Here is a 21,785-nt window from a genome sequence, read left to right on the forward strand (position 1 = left end):
TAGCTGCTAAGGTGAATCCCAGGGTTGCCCTTCTAGTATCGACATTACGGTACGGTAAATCTTTTTTGTCATAATAACCCTTCTTGTTACCTTATTTATTTTGATTTATTAAGTTAATATAATTGTTTGTAAGTCCATAACTTCTATTAGCCAAGACAAGAACACTGACACGCAGTATGAGGGAGTGGAAAGAGGGACAAAAGTGCTTTAAATAGATTTCTTAAAATATACACTGTTAACAGTATTTGTTTACAGATTTTGTAGACTATGCTGCCTCATCATATTTTTAATATGTAGTCAATCTCGGAGGCACGGTTTTTAATTTGTAAATGGGCTTAAAATGTAGGTCCACCTCTACAGTATGAATAGTTATAAAAGCTATGAATTACAAATATCAAGTGTTGAAATCTAAATATATGGTAAAAGGTTAAATAGGTACAGAGATGAAACCACATATGTATTTCCAAAATCTATTACTACAGTATATTCACAAAGCCAAAATAACTGGTAGCAATTATTAAAGAAGTTGCTGCTTTTATCATCAGTTTCTAGTTTTTCTGTGGAGAACTTTATGAAAAAAAGATATTAAATTTAATTAGAATCTGCGGTGTATAATAGCAATTTTTACCAGTAACCAGTAAGTTATAGTTACAGTAACTGGATCCCTTAATACATAAAAGAGCCACATTGTTTCTGTGTTTTACACTCTCGTCAGGAATCAGCAGTGAATATTTGTCATTTTGCTGGAAGCCACCCAAGAACCACTTCAGTCCCTGTACTGCTGTTTGGTTACTGCTACACACGTGTGTACTGTTCCCCTGAACACTTCATTGTAAGTCACAGCCTTTCTGGGTATTATAGAGATCACTGATCACTGATGTTTAACTGTTCTCTGAGTATTCGCATAAATGATGAAACACTCAATTTTATCTGCAGTTCATGTTAAACAAGACCAGTTTATTTCATGATCACATAAATATTATTCCCTGCAACATTTTTACAATGTTAAATTCACTTGGCAATTATTTAATTGAAGTTTAAGGCACAACTTTAGGCTCAATCACACGGTTAGAATTTCTTGTAGTACACAGTACAAGAGAAAATAAAGATCTTTAAAAGGTAGGTTATTACCTACCAAAGAAAATGTCAAACAGTGACATTAAATAAGAAAGTGCTGTTCAGATTATAGTGATTCTTTGATTAACCAGAAATCTATTTTTTTTTTATTTACTGTACATGCTTTAAACATTATAACATTTTAATCACTATTCAACAAAGTTTTAAGCAGAATTTTAAGCAGAAAATAAATCCTAGAATAGATTTAAAATTCAGTGTAAGTAAATCAACATGATAGAAACTTTGATTGGGAAAACAGAGCAAAGCAGTTTTGTATTTTTCATATAAATAATTGTGAAGACATAAGACATTCACATTCTATAAACATAAAGACAGTGTATTTTTTTCATAATACTGCATTGACACTTGCATCAAATAAATGGAGTAACTACCTGCAATAGGCAGAGTGGTGAATCCACTGCTTTCCCGTCTCTAGTCCTTCGCTACCCGTGTAGCAGAAGTGACTTACGGAGCTCATAACCGGATGCAGCAGGAACACTCCGCTTAACTACTGGTCTGACTACATTCCACAAAAAACATAAACACTCATCTATTTAAACTATGCCACTTCAAGTGCGCATTTTTGTTTGTAACATCTTGTAATTCAAGTTTGTACATGACTGTTTAGGTGCATGTGCTGTGTTGAAGTCTTTTTCTGTAGACCTACAGACATATTGTGTCCATTGCCTGATTATACTGTAGCTTAAGACTTATTTTAATGTCATGAATTAGTCAAAACATTTAATACACAGTAGGTGTACATATGTTAAATCATTACCGTTTACAAACACTGTGGCCTGATTAGAAAACAAATATCTTCCTGACATCTTAAAGACATCTAGATGTCAGGGTGTAAACAGATTTGATTTGACTTCTTTAAAAAATGTTCCTGAATTTACATGAAGTACCTCTGACCCTCAGTGCTGCAGCAGAAACCTGCCAGCAGCTCTTAAAAATTACTGACGGCCTCTCCAGAGTCGGCAGCGGGTGGGATGTTAAGACACTCTATGTGCATTGTGAGGCCTTCGTCAGAGAGGATCGATGGAGGGCTCTTGTCTCGTGACACTGATGCAGTTTTGAAGGATCCTTGCATGTCCATGTTGATGCACAGCACTCCGGACATCAGCTGCTTCTTGTACTGCTCCAGACGCATGAAGACATCCAGGACTGAAGTACTGCCCCCATTTACCCAGGTGGGAAACAGGCCGGTGGAGCCGAGCCGGGAAGGGAGGGACTGGTGGTGGTGCAGCTCCAGCTGACAGGAAAACCTAAAGTATTACAGGTACGCAGAGGTGTGACTGGGCAGCCAAATGTAACACTTATTTTAAATGAAGCAGGTTAAAACTCAGCCATGTTTGCATACTGTATGTGCATCCACAACCGACACCTATGTGTGAGGTTAATGTTTTTTATAAGAAAACCAAAGCTATTCATTTAAGGAGTCAGTATGCTTCAAACAAATTGCTTGTTGGATCATCAAACAGTCTGAAACTGCCTTTCCAACGCTGGGGTTTGGATGGTCTGTGTCCAACAATTTCTGTAAATCTCTGAAACCGACAATCCCGCCAACGTCGCGCAGTGAAATGTGCAGAGGTGACAAAGTAAGCAGGGTTCGAACTTCTCTCTCAAGCTCTTTTTTCATTCTTGGACAACTACGTCGAGTGCGAGTGCATCACTATTAATGCCTTTTAGGAGAGACTGTCAAAAGTGTGCACTGTTATCTCCTTTTGTACAGGCCATTGCATCTCACCTCTCTCTGTGACGGCAAGCTGTTTGTCTCACCTTCAAATGTCACCGTTCAGACCAGGTCCATATGAACACTGACAGAGGTTTTGCTTGCTGTAATCACTCCTCCTGTGTATTCTGGCCATTAAAATATCCCCTTCAAATGAGCTTACAATGTAAGTGATGGGGGACAAAATCATAAAACATATTTAAAAGTTTATCCGAAGCTAATATGAGGCCTCAGCAGTCTCAGTTAGTCATATCAAGTGGATATCTGCCACATTTACAGTCTTTAGCATCAAATATCCTCTTTGTGTTTCCCTGTTGAGCTGCGATGGAAGTATAATAACAAAAAGAGAGACTTTGGCACTAACATTGAAAAATAGCCACTTGATTTGACTAATTTGGACTGAAGCTTCATATTAGCTTCAGATAAACTTTTAAATACATTTTCCACAGATGAAGGTCCAAGGATTTTTTCCCCTGTCATTGTAAGCGCATTAGGAAGAGATCTGTTAGTGGTCAGTATGAACAGGAGGGATGATTATGGCACGAAAAACCTATTTCACTGTTCATTTGGGCACCTGACTATTGTTTCAAGACAGACTTGAGGTGACGGTTTAGTGTCTGGATTATGACCACATGCTGTCTGTAATTCTCTGATGTTTGAATACAAATACCTCAGTCTGCCTCATCAGCAATAGTAGCGAGATCAAATTATGCACCAAACAGACCGGACATGTAATGTATTCTGGTATGACTAAATGTTACGAGGTGCCTTGAGCAGATGTATGTGTATGTGTAACTGCACAGTCACATACCTGGCAGATACATGCTGGGAGATGCTTTTGGAGGCCTGGCGTAGAACGTGCTGTAGTATTTTCAATGTCTGCTCTCGCATCCACCCCACATCTTCCTGCACGTCTGGCAGCCACTCCAAAAGTCTACATATGAGACAATTATTAGTCAATAGACATTGTAGATGTGTTTAGTTATAGTGATATGTTGCTGGTTCAGTAATGTCTGCTGTATCATGACTGTTACAGGATGGTGAGCTCCACTAATCAATAAAATCATTAAAAAAAATTTTTTTTAAAGCAGAACAATGACTTGCTTTACTTAACTACACAAAGACCTGATGCTGATATGCTGCTATTTCTGAGTGCATATAAAACAAGGAGGTAATAGGACCAGATATGAATAAGTCCTACACTACCTGAGAGTCAAGGACATAGCAGACTCCAGAGGGAAAGTGTAGGGGAGCATCATGGCTGAGGCCATCCTGACAGGAAGCAGGTTGCTAAGCGACTGCGCCAGGCTCCTCCTCTCCTTGCAGGCCTCAACTAGAGCTGCAGAGGGAGGCAAAGAGAAAGGACCACAGTGATTACCCGAAACTAGACACAGAATTAAGCTGCTTTATGCAACACTATTCATGATTACAGTCTTTCTTATAAGCAAATACAGTATTTCTCTCTCTTTCTCTCTCACTAATACATAGGAAGTGGATCCAAAACTACACACAATAGGAATGAAAGTCCTGTTTCTATACCAACTAATTTGTATGCATTACTTTAAAGAAGCATACTTTACATTATATAACTGACTGCATCTCATGGTGTTTTGAATTCTTAATATATTTGTCCTGCCATCCAGGCAGCCACTGGTTGTGGTTTGGTATGAAAATCAGCTTGGAGAAATGTGTTAGTGTGTGTAGATTAATCTTATTCATCCAGGTAGTATAATGTGAAATTTAAATTAATACAAAACATTATTGACCAGACTCTTGCATTTAGTAGACTCAACTCTTTAACAGAAATGAGGATGTTAAACATGTTTCATTATTCATTTAAAAGGAATCTTACTGTAGGTTCAACCCAACATTGCTTGAGTTAAAGGTACACTATGGAAGTTTTCTCTTATATGCCCAAAGTTTGTCTTTATGTGGAGAGGTGTTGTCAAAAGCTTCCGTGACCCCAGACTCATTGAACAGCCTGTAAGCCTCGACCCTCTAATCCTCAATCAGAGGAGGCCAAATTTAGAGATGGAAGCTCATGGCTGTCAATCAATACATGAATGTAGTCCCGGCCTACAGGTGAAGGGCTGGGTGGAGCGCAGTGGAGCAGAGAGGGGAGGGAGGAGTGGAGTGGTTTATTTTTGGGTCTCATGCTAGTGCTAGCGTGATGTCCAGAGCTTGCATAATGTAGCTTTAAGCAATCCATCACATTAAATATCATGTCTGTAAATACTGTTGCTAATAATATCATCTTCGCATTGTAATGCAGTGCCAACTTTTCAAAACAATCTGCCCTTTTAACTGCATTACTTTGCAAACATGAAAAATGTGAAAGAGCAGATATGATGTTCACTGTTAAAATGTAGAGTAAAGATGTAGAGTAAAGTTCATTCTTCAGTGATTTTACCTTGGTGCAGGATGGGTGGAAGGTGGTCGATGATGTGGTGTTCCAGTTCTTCAATAGCGGAATGAACCACCATTGCTCTCTCTTCCACATTTAGCTTTTCCTCCTCCTCATCGCTGTCGTCATCATCATCCTCATCATAATCCTCATTTTCTTCTGCATTAGCTAGCAGGGGTCTGTCTCTGGCAGGTCCGTTGAAATTAAGCAACCCTGAATACAAAAGCAAACACGAAAGCAATGTTTTTTTGAGGTTATTTCTTATATTTATTGACATGCTTGTAAAAGTTGATTTTGTAATACCAAGTTGATTATGTGCTTCTGAGTTGCTATAAAGTAAATAAACAAATCAACATGAGTAGCTAATAGGCAGCAACACAAGCCTCGTCACAGGCAAAAGCTATCTATTGATTTGGTGACATGTGGTCACAGGAAGCACAAGTTCTGATAGCGTATCAGGTTGATAAACTGTGTGTACTAATGTGTCCTGCCAAGTGGACAAAAGATCAATTATGCTTGTTAGGACCAGGTTTCTTTTTTAAACACAGGTTCAGAGAAGGTCATAAAAGAACATAAACTACCAACTCTTACCATTTTTCTTCAAAAAGTGCAGAGCATCTTTATACCCCTGCTTACACATGGTCTTCATAACCTGCAACGCAAAACAAACATTCATCTTTCATGAGTCAAACAAGTCCACTGAGTTCACTCCAGTTCATCTGAGCCAATCAATTCATGTGTAGATTTGTGTTTGTGTGTGTATATGGAGCTAAGTAGAGTGTAATCAAGTGACCTACCATCGGGTCTGGAGGGAAAAGTGCCCTGGAGACTCTGTAGAGGTTGGGGAGAGTGAACTGAATGCTCGTGTTGGTGAAGCGCAGCTCGTGTATGTTGGTTGAAGTGTCACGGGGGCAGATGTCGCTCTCTCCGGAGAATGGAGACACGGTGATGGTGTTTTTCAGCTCATACTGAGGCAGGTTGTCTGAGATTCCTCCATCAACATATCGCTGAATGATAAAAAGATAATATTTTTATATATAGCGTCTGAATAAACAGAAATAGATCACTAAATGCAGAATATCTGCTATTTTGCTGTTAATCCTTTGAGGGAATTGAAGGATATAAGGCCAATCTGATAATAGTGACATCATCTCTGTGAATTGATAATGTTTGTTTTTATTGAACTTTTAAACTTAGAGCTGGGAGGCATGCAGTTTGTGTCAACAGATAAGACCAGAGTGACATCAGTTTTTTGAAAAGGAGCCACTGAGAATAGGACAGGACAGAACAACCTTAAAGCCTCTGCCAACATGGTCACATCTACCACTCTCATATTTTAGTCACAAGCCCTGCACACACACAAGCACATGTAAGCTATTAAAATCCAACACAAAGGCCACAGAGGGAGGGTGGGAGTGCTGGCATTGCTCAATGGTACTTCCCAGAAAACCTTTGCACTAGAGAGACATGTCCAGAGAAAAATACAAGTTTCCCCTTTAGTGTGAGATCTCAGACAAACACTAACTCCTGAGGAATTTATAATCACTTTGTTTCCACGCATGTGCCGTTCAACGAAAACACATTCTTCAGGAAAGGAGGGCTCTGATGGGGGCAAATGAAAAAAAAAAGAAAAAAAAAAGGTGCCAAGAGAAACAACAATAAAATGCAATGAAAGGAAATACAGTGCATTATTCAAGCAAAGCAGCAAGGTAGACTAGCCCTTACAGCTCTCCAAGAGTAATGCCCCTGTATATGTAGTTCTTAATCATGAAGGTAGTTTATTTCCTGCATGCAAATAAGATATTGGCTACAGAGGGAAAGTGCACATGTGCTGAAAAATACTAGATATTACTCACCACTCCTTGCAGGCTAGGAGGAATAAGGCCACAATACACTGGGATGTAGGCACTGCATAAACACGCCTGGTAAACAAAGAGAGAATATGAGAGATATCAGTTTTGGACAAATTGTTAAAGATGGTATTAGACAAAATTACAATGATGGGAAAAAAAAACCAAACATTAAAGTTGGATGACCTACAGTAGTGATATTATATTGGAATTACAGTGTAAAACTATATATTAATATTAATTGCAGTGTCATGATACAATTTAAATGCTGTTACTTTCTGTTCTTAATGGAGATGTTAGTTACACTTAATGTTCTTACTACACTATTGTAGCTAATCAATAACAATCAAATCAATAACAATAACCAATCTAGTCTATAAAATGTCAGAAAATAGTGAAATTTAATGTTAGAAATTCCCAGAGTCCAAAGTGGCATCTTCAAATGTCGTTTTTTTGTCTGATCAACAGTCCAAAACCAAAAGTTTACAATTAGAGAATGATTTAAGTTTTTAATTTAAAAATACCTGAATGATTAATTGATTATCAAAACATACATTTTCTGTCAATTGACAAATCTTTTCAGTTCTACTTATAGTATATCTACATTACTAATGATTTTGTCTTAAAATGTCCTTGTATGTAAATTGAATTTGAAAGCATCCTAAATATACTGTCACACTATCAGTGTTGAGCTATTAAATCACCAACTAACTCTACTGGAAAGGAAAATTTACTCAATAATATTCACACCTGCACCAGCTCCTCCTTGTTGTTAAACTGAGACACCAGGACATTTTCTCCATCGGTCACTCTGGTGAGAGAGATTCCTAACCGCCCGCTGGCCTGGAGGTGACAATCATCTGGCAGAGAGCGCAGCAACATGTGACGCACAATCTTCATCAGGTTAAAGGAAGGATGCATGGGTCCCAGGAACCGCTTTCTTGCCTCTTTGGCAACATCAATGATGTTTGCACCAGTCTCGCCTGTGAGTACAAGATGAAGAAGTCTGAGTCTCACAGGGGCAATGCTCTCTAATTAAAAGTACTCTTATTGTTGATGTAATTGTCATCTGGTTCATGCAATCATACCATCTACAATCTGTAATACAACCTTCAGTTAATAACATGTTTGATTAGGTATTATACTCAAGGAGGATATTTCATTTATGTTTGCTTAAAAAATCTTTTAGAGTGCTTTATTATGAGATAAAGATAGTTAACATTTAAAGATCACAACAGAATTGGAGAAGGCTTGACTTGTGGGGCATATTAACCTTGAGATGGTCAGAATGTCACATTGGTCCTTTGGCAGTGGTTGTATCTAACTACCAGTGGTAAGTACATTTACCCAAAGTAATGTACTTTAGTCAAGAGGAACTTGAGTATTTTCATTGCATTCTACTTTATACTTCTACTCCACAACAATCCAGACAGAAATATGAAACCAGCAGTTTAGAAATATGACACTTTGCTAGATCAAACCACCCACCTGTGTATAAAGTAGTTATTAGTGCCACCTCCACCAGCTACAACTTTAAAGTAATAATCCAATACTACAAAAGCTACAATATACTGTATAATAGTTATAATACTGTGAAATTAGTAAATCTGCACAATGAGTAGCCTACTTTTACTATTGTACTTAAAGGATAAGTTCCTTATAATACTTTTTGTAATACTTTTGCAATGTGGTACTACTTCCTCCACCCTTGATAAATATACACAGAGGTTATACTTGACACTTGAGTGTTGCCCAATACTTTAGTACTCTTTTCTGTAAAACTCGAAAGCTGCACAGCATCATTAATGCCCCTGTAAATACTACAATGATACACACCGAGACATACTCCAGTGACCAGGACAGTGGCGGTGAGAGCTCCAGCTGATGCCCCATACACATGTCTGGCGTTCAGCACCAGAAAGGGAGCCTGCTCCAGTAGACAGCTGGCGACACCGATGTGGTAGATCCCCAAGAAGCCACAACCTGCAAACGAGATGTTCCAAGGCGAGTCTAACGGAAACATACCGGAGACCGTCTTTCACTTTGTCAAATGGGTCTAAGGTCACTCACTAACGATGAGACTAAGTTCACTCACTGATATTAGCGGCTAAAAAAAAGACAAAAACAAAGACTTTCAGAGCTGGGCACCGTTAATTTTCCCTGCTGATAACTGTTTACATGCTATCTTGATGGTAACTTGAGCAGCTAACTATTTTTTTTTAGCTTTGTAACTAACTAACGATAGACGTCACTTTTTCCGTTACAGTTACCGTCGCTAAATTCATACGCGCCTATTTAAACACACAACAATTGACTTGTGCTGAAACTGAACCTGGTCTAATTAAAATCAGCCCCTCTTAAATAGCGGACGGGTACGCGGTGCACCACGGGGAGTTGTTGTTATTCTACATACCTGGAGGAGGGCGCAGTGATGAGCGGCGTGTCCAATCACAAGCTGCACCGCAAAGCGAAGGAACCAATCACAATTGAAACGGTTGGTGATGTAACCAATCACAAGCCGCACCGCTGGAACACCCGTGAAGTCATTGAACGGGCACTCAAATATGTTTCCCCTCACGTTGCTATGCATTTTGTTCTGTTTTTTTCTAAAATTTAACTGCTTTGTTTTCCCTTTTTTTTTTTTTTTTTTTTTTTTTTTTTTTTTAATTTTTGGTTAGGAGAAATATGTTCATGTCCTTAACAACTGACATAGGCTGTAACGAGGCTGTGATCGTTACATCCTCGTACTACTGTTATCAGTAGGATGTGCATTGATATCCGACTATGCAATATTGGCTAGATTAAGCTATTGTTTACAAATCGATTAAAGCAAACTCGTGATAGTGCGCACTAATGAGCCTGCTTATCTTTACTCTCTTCTGTTTATTTGTAGTCGAGGTAATTCTCAAAAAAGAGACTAATGAAACACTTTCACTGTGTGAAAAGCCCTAAACACCAACATGTGTTTGAGGAACTTTGTTCAGGAGCAGAATTACAGTCAATAAAGGATGTACAAATCCTGCTTGCAACGTTTGGGTTACAAACAGTAGTAGAGTAGCCTGTTTCACAAGAAACATTATGAAATTACAAATCTGTTGCATCCGAAGCACATTCAACAATAACACTGAAATGTTTTTGTGGAACATTTCCTCAAAAAAGTATTCGCTGAATTTGGCTGCAAATAGTCACTTTGTGGGCACGAGACCAGGTTCTGTTTAGGACATGAGTCCTCAGAGAGGATATCCTGTTGTGAAAGCACCGTCAGCTTGGGTACATTCTCTTAAAAAAAGTATCCCCGCTCTATCAAGTGTTTATTGAGTACTGACAGTCCTAGCAGGGTCAACCAGGCAAAGTGGGTAACTGCCCCATGACCCAGAGCAGGATCCAAATGTCCCAGGTTCACTGTGTGGCAATTGGTTTTGGTGATTTTATTTAGTGCCTATTTTCTACGACAAACAGAAAACCTGTTGCCAGGTAACGTTAGTCGAGCACAGGAATGTTTGGTCTCTGGGTGCCTGGGCAAATAATGAAGTAAGTTATGCATGTGTTTGCTGTCTGCTCTGTTCTTAACATGAATTAAAAGACAACTGTGTACATATTCGGTGCACAGAGGAGGTGGGTGGACGGTAGGGGTCGGAGGGTCAATAGGGGCCCACGCAAGGTTAATCTAGCCGTGCTGCTTCAATTGGTTTTCTTGCATCAAGAATAACAATAAAAATAGTTGAGGTTAATTACTAATAAACTTAAATAATTACAAACGTTAAATGTCATGTTAAAATTAACACATTTGTGTTATTGTAAGAACAATTTTTATTAAAGAAAAAATTGTGGTTATGTACAAAGACTGAAAACGTGATGGTATTCTGGCTGAACTTCAAGACTCTGTGACTCAAAAGTTTGAAATGTGTCTGACCAAGAGATGACATTTGCACTGGGAGGTTTTTCTGAGGAGAAATTTGTTATTGTTCCCAAGTAGCTCATTGAACAACACTTGGCCTTTGGCACAGTGTATCTGAACCATATGCAACTGTATACTTCTACTTCTACCACAATATTTACCTGACAGATAAATGTTACTGGTCACATTGCAGATTCAGATTTTACTCACAATATAACAACAAATAAAATGTGATGCATCACTATAGATTAAACTATCCAGCATTATACAAGAATTAAAGGCTCTACCTTCAACACCGGTTAAGTCAATTTAAATACATTGTGCTAATAAAACCTCTCTTTCAGTCTTCATTTTTAAGCAAAAATTTGAATGCAGGACTTGTACAGTATTTTTACAGTGTGGTATTAATAGTTTTACTTAAGAAAAAACTTTTGAGTATTTCTTCTACCACTGCCAATACCGACATTTAGTTAGAGAAAGGGTGAAAATAAAGCAAGACAGAGTTTGTCTGAGGCCTCCAAATCACTAAATCACCCCCTGATCTGAATCAAACCAGTTCCTTTCTCCATGATTAAATGGTTTCCATAACAGAGATGAACTTTTGACACAATTTTTTCACCAATATGCAATGGAGTTTTTACTAATGGGTCATGAATGTGCCACAGTCACTGGTGAAAGAACTGAGATCTTTTTCTCATGTGAAACTGGCAAGTAAGTGTCCTGCATAAAAGTACATGTAGAAGATAAATGTACTTAAAGTAAAAAGGGCTCATTAAGCACCAGAATGGCCTTTGTCAGAGGATTATAATATGTTATAGAATTATTATTACTGGTAATACTATAACAGGTTGACATGAAACTGTTGGGTTGTAAAGATGTGTTGCATGCTATAAGCTGATATGTTTTGTGTGTAAAATCTTTATCTGTGAAGTATCTAGTGACTATAGCTGTCAAAGAAGTGTAGTGGAGTAAAAAAGTACCCCTGAAACACTGTTGAGTAGAACATAGTAGTATGAAGTATGTAAAATCAAAATACTCCAGCAAAGTACATGTATCTAAAAAATGTACTTTAGTACTTGTTCTTACATTCCACCACTGAGCACAGTTATGAGATTAAAAAAGACTAATTATGTAATGACTTCATACTGTTATTCTATAGGAGAAGCCTTGTGATATATCAATTTAAACTCCCTTAAGTACATTTTATTAAGTAAGTCCTTCACTGTTTATTTACAATCAATTAATAAAATAACCCTGTAAAAGAAAAAGCAGTTAAACTTTGCCATAAAATGACATGTTATAAAAATCAAAATAAATAAAATAATGATATTTCTTCATATTTCCTTCAGTCTTTGCATCATGAATTATTAGTTGAAATTCAAAATGGAATCACAAAATTAATCGTTAAAAAGGCTTTGGAACATAACTTTTTGTTATGTCATTTACTAATAAATAAATGCATAAATAAAAAAGACAGATTTTGGTGCAGGATATAATATTTATTCAAAAACTGATATTTGGCTTACACTGTTAACATTTTTTTTTTTTTTACTTTACTTGAATTACTATGCAAATAATTTATGTATTTAAAAAAACACTAATATTTTTTGTTTTTATTTTATTTATTTATTTGTTTGTTTGTTTATTAAAAAAACAAAAACAGTACCACAACAGCTCGCAGAGGACACTGAACAGCGTCTCCCGGTGGCCGAACACGTGCTCACATCGAGGGCTCACGTTGACACACAACTGTCCCGCCCTGAGTTGAAACTTTGGCGGCGCATTCACTGGGACGCTCGGTTTTTCCACAGCAACAGCCGAAGAGGCGGGGCCCCCCTTCTTTTGAAACGAGAAAGAGATTTAGTCTCCTCCCGCTTCCCGCCGGTAGACGCTGTACACAAAAACGAACGAGAAACTGTGACGCAAAGCCTTTTCTTTGAAAACATTGTCGGAGTTGAGGAAGTAAGTGAGCAAAGTGAGATGGAGACAGGGCAGGCTGGAGAAATAGGTTAACGTTACACATTATTGACACAGTAACGTTTCATTAGCCCGTAAAGTAACAGAAATAACGGATAATTAAAGGTCACTAACGTCGCTGTAAGGGTCATCAGATGTGTAATTTTAGCTAACATTAACGTCAATATGGTGAAGCTATTAGCTAGCTTCTTTGTTACGCCAAATTCAAGCAGGAAACATGTCTAACAACATATTCGTCGCTTCTCATGACAGTTATTTATCTCTGTGTGGCTTTAATGACAGTGGACATGTCCAAACGTGTTCTGCGTTCGTACACATCATGCAGAAAGAAAACCTGGGGTCAGTACTGGACCTGTTGGCTACTGTTAGCCGTCTAGTGTAATAAACTGTGGTTTGAATGGAGAGAAGCAGCGAGGAAGGGGTAGCTCCTGATGAAGAGGATGGAGACCAGGCAGCCAGATGGATTATGACGCCAGACAGGTCGGAGGATGAAGGGGTGGAAGTGACACCTGCATGTAACCCATCAAAGACCGCATCCCAAGGTGGAGGACCAGACCTTTCTAGGGACATTTTGGCTATTAGGCCCTGGGAAGGACTTGTATACCAGGATCAGGAGGAACCAGAGAGAAAGACTGGACCAAATATATCAAGAGGTGTGATGTCTGAAGGTGGAGGGGAGGTGGTGGAGCCAGAGAGAGATGCTCCTTCTGTGTCTCCCTTCAGCCTCACAGACACCTGTGCTCCTTCCATATCAAGCCTCTCTTCCTACTCCTCCACCCATCATCATGCCAATTTTTCATCATCCTCATCTTCCTCTTCCTTGTCTCTGACGCCACCCCTGCCTCCTTCTGTGGAGCTGTCAGCTGTGTTGACTGATACCAAGGTGACCCTGGATGTGTACCAGGGAGGAGCAGCTGCACTGCCGCTGCTTTGGGGGTCCATTCCAGGGCAGCTGAAGGGCCTCCAGTACCTGAGACTTGGCTCTGAGGATAAAGCAGGGCTGGATGGTGCACTGGATGTCCTACCTCATCTGACACAGCTGTGCTCACTGGCTATTAGAGGTACCCCCCCCCCACACATTTAATGTGGTGTCAGGTGTTTGTTAGCCCATAATTGGTTAATGGCTTTTTTTGTGTATTTTTTGTTAGTCATGACAAAACTACTATACAAAAGATAGCAAATACTGTGTTAATACATTATGATCTAAGTGTCACTCTCTGTTTTTTCTTTTACTCCTACATTTCTGCTTCTAACTACGCCTTTTTTCTCATTTAAGGACACTATTTTTATGACTCACAAGGTGACCCCTTGCCTGGCCTCCTCACCACTTTGCCCACATCTATTTCCTCCCTTTCTCTTCTGGTGCACCTGGATCTCTCCTTCAACCAGCTCTCTTTCCTGCCACCCTGCCTGCTCAGCTTGCCTATGCTGTCCTCCTTGCTGCTCTGCCACAACCGCCTCTCAGCTTTGCCCCCTGATATAGGCCAGCTGTCCACCCTCACCTACCTCTCCCTCCTGGGGAACCAGCTGGTCTCTCTTCCCCCGAGTCTGGGTCAGCTGAAAGCGCTACAGACATTGGATATTTCATATAACCACCTCCAGCATCTACCTGATGAAATTGGTTATCTGGGAGAGCTTGTTAAGCTGGAATTGTCCCATAACAAGCTGAATCAGCTACCAGAGACCATGGGTAAGGGTGTAAGGGTGAGTGGGTGTGCCCTGTGAAATATGTCTACATTTTGACTTAATATTTTGATTTAAGGGAAATTTAAAAAAAAAAAAAAGTATAAACCTGTCATCTTTGTTGCACAGGCTCTCTCCTCTCTCTCAGGGAGCTTGTCATCTACAGCAATAACCTCCGCCTGATCCCACATTGTCTGAACAAACTGCCTCTGCTGAAAATAGATGTGCGTGACAATCCTTTGGGAAAACCTCCAACCCCTCCTCCTCTCCCTCCTACATCTGGTAAGCGGGGGAAAAGGGGCTTCAAATTGATTAGTGCTAAAATAATTTCACTGTATTGTCATCGGTTACATGCTGTTAGCATATATACTTTCAGTTACATAACTTTTTAAACTTCTTTCTTACCAGATCAAGCAGAAACAACTATTCCAGAGTTGCACCTCGGATTCAATCAGCACAGGTACAGTGTCACTCTCAGCATGGAAATGTTTTCTAAATCTTTGTAGTACTCTTTGTCATTTAAAGTGTTTCTGACTTGATTAAGATTATAGATGTCATCCTCCTTTTGCTCCTCAGTTTCTGTGTTTCGTCTGCTGGGTGTCATGTGTTTCTCCCAGGGGGGGCTGAGCTGCTGTTCCCCCCAGGGTGCCTGGAGAAAACCAAAAGACTGGAGTGGGTGGAGAGAAGGCCAGAAAGGAAGTGGGTGTGGCTGGAGGAGCATGACATTTTACTGAGTCGTCCGCTGGAACTGCGTCCCCATGGAATTACATTTCTGAAGGTACATTGAATGTAATTTGTTTATTTACAACATCTGTTTAAAGTAACAACCTAGTTTCTTTTAAATCACTATTGTGAAACCTGTAATTAAAAGATGCAGTATTGTGAACTTGGCATATTTTGTTCATCGTAGGTTATTCTTCCATCTTGTGATTGTGTTATGATTGTGTGAGGTAATTGTACTTCAACTTTGACATCTTTGCAGCCAGTGGAGGTGTGTGTGCCATACCATCGGACAAAAAGAAGGGAGGTGGTTGTGCGGAAGTTTGATGGACAGTCATGGAGCACTCTGTCCACTGTTTTGAGGAGAGGAAATGAGAGCCACAGCAGTCACCCGGGAGGACGACCAGCCAGGGTAAAAGATTATTATTACAGTTGTATTTAAAGGTTTTTTATTTTTTTGGTTGCACAAATTGTAACACTAGCAATTAAGTTTGTGCTGAAAATAAATCACCCTTTGGTATACCTGTAGCTGGCCTGCTGCTCAGTGAACCAGTTCTCCTGGTTTATGGCAGTGTCCCGTCCAGTGAAGGACAGCTGCTCCGTTACACCAGCTGGAGCCCTTTTGGTGTCCACCTCTGACCCTGGAATCAAGCTTCATTTCCCTCCAGACTCCACCGTTCAGACCCGCGCTATAACTTTACAGGTAGGCACAATGAGTAGCATCATCAGTGTTGTCAGTGTGGTATCGGTGGTCTACAAGGCTGTGGGATGTCTCTCTACCTGTAGGTGCTGCAGGTGTCTGTGTCGGAGGTACAGGCACTGTGTGGGGATCCTCAGGCCAGCGTCAGCCCTCTCCTCTGCCTCTCCCAAACTCCAAACATACATTTCCTGCAGCCTATCAAAGTTCAGGTCCCTCTGCCATCTGGAGTCACAGGTACAATATGCACATGTTTATAACCAAATTTATTAGCATATAGTATAGAGCTGCCACTATAGGTATTAATTGATAGACAGAAAAACATTTGATGATTTTAGCTTCTTAAATTTGAATTTTTTTACTTTTCCTTGTCCTAACATTATAGTAAATTGAATATCTTTGGGTTTTAGACTGTTGGTTTAGCAAAACAAGACAGTTTTCTGATGTTTTATAGACCAAGTGATTAATCAATTAATAGAGAAAATAATCTGCAGATTAATCAATAATGAAAATAATTGTATAATAATTGCAGCCCTAATCTATTTACATGTCTGGTGCTTCTGCAGGCCACACAGTTGATAAGTCCTGTTTGCATCTGCTACATGGAGACCCCACTGCCCAAACCTGGACTGACATCACGTCCCAAGTGTCTCTCTATGTCACCCATTTATATGCCATTTTCTACATTACGCATTTCTCCTGGTAAGTTTTCTATAATATATTCTCATGATGTACGTTCAATATATATATATATTATACACTGTAGTCTCACAGCTTTGCATTCTGCACACCATCACAGGTACTGGCTGTGGTACACCACTCAGCGCTGTGTTAGTGGGGTGGTTAGAAAGGTGTATCAAAAGCTAAAACAGTTTAAAGTCCAGTTCTTCGTCCTCCAGCGGAAAACTGATCCCTCACAAGTCCTGCTACAGTGTTTACCTGCTAACAAGGTTTGTAATTCTCCTCTCCGTGCAGTAACAAAATGGCATTGTAACGTTTATGAATGCTAAACAGTGATTGTGATGGCTTCTGTCCAGGTGGAAGTCAGAGTGCAGTCTTTGGCAGAGCAATATGAAGGACCTCAGCCTTCAGACGTGTGTGACCTGCTTGAAGGAGAGCAGTTCTTCGCCGGGTTTGAGAGGGGATTAGATATCATCGCAGGTCTGAAGTCCTCTTTGAGACTCTATCTTAAATAAACATTTTTTTCTCTGCTCCCTTTCCTTCCAAGGTCTTGTGATGTGCTGTTGCATAATAATTACCTTATGTAAAGATATATTCAACAGATGGCTATTTGTAATAAGTCTTGAGATGATATTTTTCCTGCTTTCACAGACAGACCAGACTGTGTGGGAGGAAGACTGCGTTTTGAATTTTACTCCAGCCTTAAGAATCTGAAGGAAGTGTACATCTCTCCAGCTCAGGGACAGAAGGGGCCTGTGAGGGGACAAGTAAGACAGATATTGCAGTCAACAGACAATGGCTAGTGAATGTTCAAATTTTAACAGCCAATCAATAGATTACCATTGTTTTGGCTGGTGAGTGAAGCAAATTTACCAGCCACTTGCATATTTAACCAGCATTTGGCTGGTGGGTGGTGCTAATTTTGTGCGCTGCATCTAACATTTCCACAGTACATACTAGCACATATGGTGCAAGGGCAACATGACCTCACCTACGGTATATTTTAACAAACAATATTTGAGCAGACTGCACTTATCAGCCATCTACATACAGTACATTTTACACTTAGTGACCAGAACAATGGAAACCCTTGTACATGTACTTGTTTTGTTTGTCCATATGTGTAATATATTTGGAGAAAAAATGCAGTCTAAAACAATCAAAAGTGTTGTCTCCAATAAAAAAAACTGAACCTTATAGCAAAGGTAGTTATTATTTGTATAACATTGTATGAATGTTGTTGTCGTTTCATCCCATGAATCAAGCTGTAAGTTGTCCTGAGAATATGCTCTGCACCCCTGTTACAGGTGTCTTTTTATAGAGGGGAGATTCCCAGCAATCTGCCAGAGGAAGTGGCGAGAAAGAGGAAGGGGCACGACAGCCAGTGGCTTGCAACTTTACCGCTTCGACTTCCTGTCAGTTGAAGAGAAGTTGAAGAAAACATTATCTTTTTCATCTTATTTCTTATGATAAAATATATATTTCTGCATTTGTGGATAGTATGTGAATTAGTAGGAAGATGTTTTGTCTTAAAATTTTGCATGGTATCATTATAATATTAGATTATCTGCACATTGGTTAGAAATAGAAATAAGAAAAATATATACAATGTTGCTCCCATACACAGGATTACGTAATTTCTAGACTAGATGCTTATTTCTCACAGTTAGAGTAACATAAACATTGCTTACGTGCATGCGTCTTCATCTGTTAACATTTTGCCGCTTTTCTCGTAGGCTCTAAACTCAGAGAACAATTACATCATGGAGGAGGTCACGTATCCTCCTCTGAACCTGGGTGACCCTGAGAGCGGCTACCTGACAGAAGCCAACCTGCTGTCCATCTCTCTGCAGATTGGACAGGACTGGCGCGTTATTGGCATCAATCTTGGCTTAAGCTACACGGAGCTGGACCGCATTCAATACAAGCACAGGTATGACCGACATGTCACGTTCAGGCAAAATTGCTCAACTGAATCCAACAGTACTGTTAATGCACAGGTTGTGATATTTTTTTTAACATGCTATCATAAACATGTTCTCGGATTTCATGATCTATATTCAGTACTTATATATTCATTTTAAGAGATACATATTTCCTTGTATCTCCTGATATATTTAGTTTCTTTGTAAACTTGATTGTTTGAGCACTTAATTTGAGCAAAACATATGTTTTTAAAGAATTTAAGGAGTTAGGTACACATTCATAGGAAAGTAGAGCTTCATTATAATGCAACAATAAAAATAAACCTAATATAGAATCCCATGATTACCTGAACCTGACCTTCTTAATCTAGATTTTAGTTCAAGATGGAATAAAATGTGTAATCCTGCAAAAGAGATTGAAATGTAAATTTTCAGTTTAAAGCATCTCTGGGTGAGGGAATGACGTAATCAGTGCGTGCATACGTGTGTTAGCACGGCCAAAGCCTCTGAGGGGACGAGATGGAGTGAGATGTAATGTGACTGAAGGAAGACAGCAGCGGGAGAGAAATGGTAGAGAATTTTGATTGTTTTAATCTGCACTGTCAGCCATCACTAAGCCATCTGGGACACTGCAGGAGATTACATACAGACTGATGCTCATCTGGCCCTCCCCCTGCTCCTCATGTTCAGAAAACCTCATGCTCATGACGCATCCCGGAGGCGGACAGCAGGAGAATAAAGCAGTATGTGATGGCATACATGCATCTTGTGTAGGCAGTATTGTGCGTATGGTTGTGATGTAGGAATGCACATAAATAGAAATGCAGCTGAGATTTATAATGAATATTTGAGGGATTGTTCTCAATAACTATTTTCCTTAGGAAACAGGTGGTGCACAGACTAAATCTGAGATTTCACGCACACGCAGTACATGGTTTATCCTTCAACTGCATAGAGATTCTTATAAAAGCAACAAGTTTATTGTTTTAGTATATTTTATAGTGTGTTCTCAAGGTACAATATCTAAAAAGTGATTTTATCCTACAGTGGAACTAAAACATACAGTACTTTCATGTTCATAACTTGCTGCTACTGAGCGAGTATCAGAACAACAGATGCTCCTGCTCATGGTCACAGCTGGTTATTGCAATTAAAATAGTTATTGGAAGAATATAATCTTGTGGTGATGTGAGACATGCTGATATCTACTCCAGTTATTTAACCAGCTTTTGGTGGCTCAGTGCAGCCAGTAACAGATGATGTAAAATATCTTTTGTATGTTCTGCTCCACTCACCAGGGACAATCTGGGAGCACTGGTGCTGGACATGCTGTTCCATTGGGCCCGTGGACAAAGCAACGCAGGTCCAGGAGCTGTGTCGAGGCTGGTGGCTGCCATGGTAGAGAGCGGCAGGAGAGACCTGGCAGATGAGATTGAGGACATTCTCAATTTAGGAAGAAGAAAGTACACAGAGTCACTGAGAAGAGTGGGACTGGAAGCAGAGAGCCCCTCCCTCGGTGAAACACAGCAGTAGATAAGCTCACGCTGGGTGCAGATGGCTGACTTACACTTGAGTAACCGGTTTGTTTACAGTGTGCCCATCATCTCATCCTGCTGTCTAAACAACTCCTCCTGTCCTGGAGTACAAAATGTTTGTTTTCTTCCACAATCATAATAACCAGTTATCAGCTGGTGGCACCTTTTACTGAACCTGCAGAAGAACAGGCAAAATGGATGAACTGCTTGAAGATAATATTTAAATAATAAAATATTAAATAAATATTTATAAAAAAAAAAAAATCCTCACTTTCCACTTTTAAAAAACTCTCAATATGCAAAGCAATTCTATAAAAGCGAATTTCCACCCAAGAAAAGGAAAAAAAATTATGAGATACTATGTCACAATTATAAAATTGTGAATTCAAATTTGGAGATTTTAAATTAAAATTACAAGAATCTAAGTCACAATTTTTGCACACTAAGTCAAAATTTATATATTTAGTCAAAACTACAAAATACTGAGTCAACATTTTGACTTACTAAGTAAATATTATGAGATACTGAGTAAAAATGAATGAATCAAAAGTAGCTCAAAATTTTGACTCTAACTTAAAATTTTGATGTAGTATCATAATTTACTCGATATAATTTTGATTTAGTAAAATCAAAATTTTGAGTTAGTATCTCCTTATTTTGACTTTGTATCTGATCAATTTGAATATCTCATTATTGTACCACAAGTATCTTTATTTTCATCATTCTTAAATTTTCATGTATTTTTCTTTTCTTTTTTTGTCAGAAATGCACTTCCCTCATATATTTCACTGTTAGCTGTTACCAGGACAGAGCTGAGAGGCAGAACAAACACTAGAAACTGTGGGACTGTCTCACAGGTCTGAATGACGTACAGAAAGTGCAAGCGGAGGCCATTTTTATGGTTGATTGAATTTCTTCTTTGTGTGCCTTTTGGTAACCGAGCCAACCTGTTCAGCTGCTGCACAATTTAAGTGACATCTCAGAAAACAAGACTTTTTAATGTATGAATTTCCATAATTTTTAGTAAAACTATGATATAAAGAAATGTGTGTCAGCTTTCTTTTTTTTAAAAAACTTTTTGCTTGGGGTCCTGTAGTGAGTCATTGGTTGTTTTAGTGCTGCATGCTCCCCTAATATTTCAACTCTGGCCTTTTTTCTATTTTGGTGTTGTTTTTTTTCTTTTATTAACAAAAGGATAATATACAGACATTCAGGTAAACAAGAGCAGCACATACAGATCAAATTTAAATGACACAAATACGTAGTAAGAACATTAAGTGAAAATATTTAAGAGAATTATCTTAATCCGGCCACTTTATTAGGAACACCTGTGCAATCTAATGTAATCCAGTACAACAGCTCTGCCATAAATTCTACATTTACGAAGCTTATACATTTTCAGTTTTTGTTGACACTGTCAGAAAGGTGATAATTCTACTTTATGTTTATTGTTGAGGTCATAGTGGGTGGTGGTGTGCAAGGGTGCATTACACCGAATGGCGTTCCTTATATTTTGCCCCCCTCATTTACGTTAATGGCGTGGACAAAATATTAGGAACACCAT

At 39.1% G+C, this 21,785-nt stretch overlaps 2 protein-coding genes across 3 annotated transcripts; one reads left to right on the forward strand and one right to left on the reverse strand.

Annotated features, from left to right (window-relative positions):
- Positions 1-936: 936 nt before the first annotated feature.
- On the reverse strand, positions 937-9,564 carry pnpla2 (patatin-like phospholipase domain containing 2). Its single transcript, XM_042411792.1, has 9 exons — positions 8,942-9,564; positions 7,856-8,088; positions 7,112-7,177; positions 6,053-6,262; positions 5,847-5,907; positions 5,262-5,468; positions 4,058-4,190; positions 3,663-3,785; positions 937-2,384 (listed from the first exon to the last, which is right to left on the reverse strand). The coding sequence occupies exons 1-9, from the start codon at positions 9,126-9,128 to the stop codon at positions 2,066-2,068; spliced, it is 1,539 nt and encodes a 512-aa protein (XP_042267726.1). The 5' UTR covers positions 9,129-9,564; the 3' UTR covers positions 937-2,065.
- Positions 9,565-12,875: 3,311 nt separating this feature from the next.
- On the forward strand, positions 12,876-21,266 carry pidd1 (p53-induced death domain protein 1). Of its 2 annotated transcripts, XR_006096147.1 has the most exons (16): positions 12,876-14,041; positions 14,257-14,670; positions 14,793-14,945; positions 15,072-15,123; positions 15,240-15,441; positions 15,646-15,795; positions 15,913-16,086; positions 16,170-16,317; positions 16,647-16,782; positions 16,880-17,030; positions 17,118-17,241; positions 17,413-17,528; positions 18,069-18,176; positions 18,498-18,694; positions 19,293-19,429; positions 19,985-20,072. XR_006096147.1 is itself a non-coding variant. In XM_042411169.1 (15 exons), the coding sequence occupies exons 1-15, from the start codon at positions 13,378-13,380 to the stop codon at positions 20,217-20,219; spliced, it is 3,024 nt and encodes a 1,007-aa protein (XP_042267103.1). In that variant the 5' UTR covers positions 12,876-13,377; the 3' UTR covers positions 20,220-21,266. The 2 variants fall into 2 exon arrangements, 1 of the variants encoding a protein (XP_042267103.1); XM_042411169.1 differs by lacking the exon at positions 19,293-19,429 and having other exon boundaries at positions 19,985-21,266.
- The last annotated feature ends 519 nt before the right edge of the window (positions 21,267-21,785 follow it).

The sequence above is a fragment of the Thunnus maccoyii genome, chromosome 5 (assembly GCF_910596095.1).
Source record: "Thunnus maccoyii chromosome 5, fThuMac1.1, whole genome shotgun sequence".
NCBI classification, from domain to species: domain Eukaryota; kingdom Metazoa; phylum Chordata; class Actinopteri; order Scombriformes; family Scombridae; genus Thunnus; species Thunnus maccoyii.

Bases quoted from the DNA above. Each gene is read 5' to 3' on its own strand.
- pnpla2 (XM_042411792.1), bottom strand. From the start codon at position 9,128: ATGTTTCCGTTAGACTCGCCTTGGAACATCTCGTTTGCAGGTTGTGGC. The intron at 5,908-6,052 runs GTAGGTCACTTG...TTTGCGTTGCAG, and splicing joins TTTTCCCTCCAGACCCGATG to GTTATGAAGACCATGTGTAA. The intron at 5,469-5,846 runs GTAAGAGTTGGT...TTTTGTATTCAG, and splicing joins GCACTTTTTGAAGAAAAATG to GGTTGCTTAATTTCAACGGA.
- pidd1 (XM_042411169.1), top strand. From the start codon at position 13,378: ATGGAGAGAAGCAGCGAGGAAGGGGTAGCTCCTGATGAAGAGGATGGA. The intron at 15,124-15,239 runs GTACAGTGTCAC...TTTGCTCCTCAG, and splicing joins CTCGGATTCAATCAGCACAG to TTTCTGTGTTTCGTCTGCTG. The intron at 16,087-16,169 runs GTAGGCACAATG...CTCTACCTGTAG, and splicing joins CCCGCGCTATAACTTTACAG to GTGCTGCAGGTGTCTGTGTC.